This window comes from Chanos chanos, chromosome 9 (assembly GCF_902362185.1).
Source record: "Chanos chanos chromosome 9, fChaCha1.1, whole genome shotgun sequence".
Lineage (NCBI taxonomy): Eukaryota > Metazoa > Chordata > Actinopteri > Gonorynchiformes > Chanidae > Chanos > Chanos chanos.
This window is the reverse complement of record NC_044503.1, coordinates 24,309,749-24,314,483: the sequence shown is the minus strand read 5'-3', so window position 1 is coordinate 24,314,483 and position 4,735 is coordinate 24,309,749. Positions and strand designations below refer to the sequence as shown.

The window sequence follows — 4,735 nt, the reverse complement described above, 5'->3', positions numbered from 1 at the left end:
AACTAACACCATATTCAGTTCTTCCATTCATACTCCAGCTCCAATGTAATCTTTGGGCCAAATTTTATGTCGGTGCTGATATGCTGCAGTGCTTGAAAAAGCACCTTTTTTTTTTCAGGTCAGTCGTTCTCAGCACTACATAAAAAAAAGAAAGAGGGCTCTAATGGAACCAGCAATTCTTATAGACACAAAAACCTTAATGTACTATATTAAGACATTATCAGGGGTTTTAAAAAGACGGATTTTGTTCCTCATAGAAGCAAGCGGAGATTTGGTTCAGAATATATTACTGCTTGTATTGTTGTCCCTTTGGTACTGCGGCATTCATTAGTTCACAGCAATGAGGTTGCTTTAATCATTCTCTTTGAGTTGGTTCGTCTTCTCTCTCCCTTCTCTCTGTTTAAACACACGGTTACTCAAACATTGAGGAATGTCCGCATAAAACCCGCTGTGCTGACATCGTCACTTTTGCTCACTGTTAGATTAATGCCATAATAACTCCATAATGAACTGCCATGTCTTCTCAGAATGGGGGTGGGGTGGGCGGGCGGGCGGGGGGTGTGGGGGGTGGGGGGGGGGAGCTATCGATTTGCTTAAATCCAGTTAATAAAAACTCGTTTATATTCAAAATTTAAGTCTTGAGGACTGGGTTCTTTCACAGGCCTCTGTTTATACGCCTTTCAAGTCCACGGCAGCGTACCAAAAGCAAGCTATCTCCACTTGGTCACTGGTAACACAGCAACATTCACACTCACCTAACAAACAGCTGAAATATATATATATATATGTGTGTGTGTGTGTGTGTGTATATATTTCATTCTAATGTAAATTCTACATAGCATAGAATTCTTTATAGCATTTATATCTTTATCTCTCTCTCTCTCTATATATATATATACATATATATATATATATATATATATATATATATATATGTGTGTGTGTGTGTGTGTGTTTTGAAAAATAACTTTTTTCTTTCATTCCTGTCTTCATTCCTGTGTTTTGCATTTTTCCATTCTGTGCCTGTATCTCTCTAATAAGAAATAATGAAAGCAAAGCCCAACTTGTAATGAAATAATCATTAAGGGTTACATAAAATGTTTAATGTACTTTATATTAATTATTAACTATATAGTTTTTCTAACACCGAAATAAGTAACTCAAACAATATACGTGTCACAAGAGTCCTTTTCAAACCCCACCCCCCCACCCCCTCCTCCCACCCCCCACCCCCCACCCCTGATGTCCCCACAGTGTGCCTCTGAAAGTAGTTTGGTCTAAATGCCAACGCAGCTCTGCGTGTTTCTAGAAAATGGGTTTCTAGGTTGTTACTGATTGGATAAGTGACATTTTAGCAAGTCACTGATGAAATGAGCCAGGTGAATTGTAAAAAAAAGTTGGCATCAAACACAATACCCTACTCTGACTCAAAGTCAACGTTAACCTCTAACTGTAACTGCACTTCATGTTCATGTGAAAAAATAAATCCAGTTCTTCTTTAGCAGTGAGTTCCTAATGTAATCCTGTTTGCAAGTTAAATGTACTTGTGTTTCTTGAGGATTTTGACATATAATTTTTTTTAATAGCTTTTTGTACTACTAATGCCATGCATTTGCACATATTTGATCTTGATTTGCAGTTTCATGCTGGGCCACTAAACCACATTTTGCATGTGGATTTAGCTTTAGAAACTTGTTTGCGTATGTGTGCAATGCTAGAGTAACAGCTGCATTACACAGCAGACTATAGTTAATTTAGCCACTCAGTGTATGTCAGAATGTGTGTAGTCTTGTCAGCATAAATTTGTGTCTTCCTGCAATGTTTGGCACATTTTGTCCCACAGTTCATCTAAAATAAATAAATAAACCTTTTAAAGAAAATAAATAAATAAGGTTCTACATTTTTAAAAGAGAACTAGGCGGCACTGACATCATCACAGACGTCATAACTAGACATCAGTGCAGCCTTCAAAAATATTTTCTGATGCTCCTATGAAATGCTTGTAATTAACTTTGACTTCAGTGCTATTTTTGTCCGCCTGAGCAAGCAATGGCACAGATACAGACACGCACACGCACATGGACACCCACACACACACACACACACACACACACACACGCGCAACATTCTGTCACAAACTTCAGCACAACAGACATTCTCGATAAGTGGATATCTCTATAGAAACAGAAATATTTTGCTTTTCTGTACAGAAAATATGACTGGCCATATGAAAAGACCATATGCCGGCATACAGGGACAATAAAGGGAATGAGTTGGATGTATTGATTGTTTCTGAGATCAGTCCAGGTTGCCCTAGTGATTAAACAGAAAGACTTTTACTGTGGAAATGTTAAGTATCTGATACCAAGTATTAACACAACAGCTGCCTCAGACTGGAGCCAAAGGCATGGTCATTTCAGTAACCTTAAAGCTAAACTAATACGGAATGCAAGTATTTAATCTTTATCTTTCACAGTTAATTTTAGGAGCTTTACGTGACTGTACATGGTTGAGGGAAAGAAGCACACAACCAGAGACGCACTATCAATCCACCAGTAAATGGAATGGGATTGTAAGGCGTAGTCCAGAAAAACTCCAAACAAACAAACAAACAAACAAACAAACAAACAAAAACCGATATCTGTACATTTTCACCCTCAACCTCATTTGGAGTTTAGAGGCTGTGAAATCTGAAAAGCTGTTTGTTTGGCTATTGTTCTGTGAGAAAAAAAAAGAGAGAGCAGTAGGTAAACCTCCCCCCCTAGTGTGGTATCCATGTTCGTGATTGCTGTTGTTGATAGAAAACAGACAATCCAAACACCAGAATTGAGATGGATACTATTCAAGTGTCCAGTTGCTCCTCTGAAAGGCTATTGTGACATCTATAGCTATATTTGATGGAAGCAACAGAAAATGGAGACATAGCTGTTCTCTCAAAACAGTGGTGAAGAATTACAGTGGGGTTGTTTGCTAACAGTGTATAATTCATAGAAAACTAAGGGTTGGAAGGAGGTAAAAGTCACAAGGTGGAAATGGCGTTCACATAATCCATTGTGTCTGTAGGAGGAACCCGGTCACTGTAATCTGTTTTCCTTTTGAAAGGGAAATCCAGAGAGACATTGTGGGAGGGTGTGTGTGTGTGTGTGTGTGTGTGTGTCAGGGTGGTGCGAGGGGGTGCGACTCACCTCGTTCTGAAGTTAGCAGGGTGAGGGTGCCCGTCGTATAAAGATAAAAAGTCATATTCCTCCTCCACGGCGAAAGATTGAAAAACTATATGAATTCTGTTCTTCTCCTCAGCCACAATAACCCAAGTACAGTTGGCCCCGTTCGGATATCCGTGTGGAAAACCAGGGCTTTCAATGGTCCCGTTCTTACCTTTTACTGTTCCTCCACATGTAAAAATGAAACCTGAGACAAGACACACAGGAGAGAGGAAGACAAAGAGAGAGAGAGAGAGAGATGAAATATTAAATCATTTATACCAGTAACAGTCTCATTCTCTATTTCACTTAAATAGTTATTTGATATTCTTCCAACGCTATTCTGCAAACACATTGAGACCATCCAAAATAACAAATCAGAGAGCTCTGTGATTCCCTGCTTTCATTAGTCATTTTCACATAGTTTTGTGTGTGCGTGTGTGTGCGTGTGTGTGTGTGCGTGCGCGTGTGTGTGTGTGTGTGCGTGCGTGTGTGTGTGTGTGTGTGTGCGTGTGTGCATGTGTGCGTGTGTGTTTTAAACATAGCCCAGAAATGAGCCTTGAATATTTCCCCTGAATGACTTTTGAAATTTTGTTCCCCATTAAATGAGGGAGCCATCATAGAAGTCCAGCAAGATTTTTTTTTTCCACTCTGATTGAAATGTAAATTAGACCAGACTTTTTTTTCCAGCGTGTATATCAATTTCAGAAGCTTCATTGGTGTAAATGAAACAGAGACCTAATTCAGACAAAATTCAGTGGGGTTTTGTTGTTGTTGTTGTTGTTGTTGTTTTCTGGTGTTGTACACATGGCAGTTAATGCTAACAGACATATAATGACAGTCTTTATTGTGTCCAGCTGTCCTCAGAGAGAAATGATCTTTTCCAGTGAGAGAAGGCAAGAGAAGCATACATCATGTTTACATTTAAAAAACACTCTCTCCTTCCTGTCAACCACATACACCTTATACCGGCCTTGAATGGCATGTCAAAGCTATGGATGAGTACCATTGTCTCCTAAAGAGCAGAGCAGATTGAGCCTGGCTCAAAGCATTGGCCATGGGTGTTTTATTGTGTTTTACTATGAAAAGTGATTAAAGTGTAATTGTCCAGGGCCTTCAGACAAACAACCTAATATCTGAATCTGAATTCAGAAAAGTACTTTTTTTCATATCAAAATGACGACAGTTAATCCATTTAAATTGAAATGAAAGTTTTTTTTGAAATGCCTTTGAAATGTTTGCTAAGCCTTTTAGTTGTGCTTATTTAAAATGATGGGTTTGTGCCAAAACATCGTCTCAAAGACTCAGTCAGGCGTTTTATGAATTACTGCAGAGCTATGAGAGATTTCATCATGCTAACACAATCCATGCTCAGATCATCTTTGTAAAACATCACAAGGAAAGAGAGGAATCCAATACTGATTACAGCTGTACTCTTTTAGGCTTCCAGTCAATAGAATTTGCATTTAACCTTGATAAGTAAACAGCCAAATTATGGCGATATGACTATCGGCTTACAGTCTTAAAACGGTCAA

General features: G+C 38.7%; 1 protein-coding gene across 1 annotated transcript in view; it reads right to left on the bottom strand.

Moving 5' to 3' along the window:
* csmd3a (CUB and Sushi multiple domains 3a) overlaps nt 1-4,209 on the bottom strand; it is a 126,801-nt gene extending 122,592 nt beyond the window's left edge. Inside the window, exons 1-2 of the mRNA XM_030785320.1 lie at nt 4,170-4,209; nt 3,186-3,408 (exon numbers count right to left, since the gene is read on the bottom strand). Of these exons, the coding sequence (XP_030641180.1) occupies nt 3,186-3,408; nt 4,170-4,209 (263 nt within the window). The remainder of the gene's footprint in view (nt 1-3,185; nt 3,409-4,169) is intronic.
* Between the last annotated feature and the right edge of the window lie 526 nt (nt 4,210-4,735).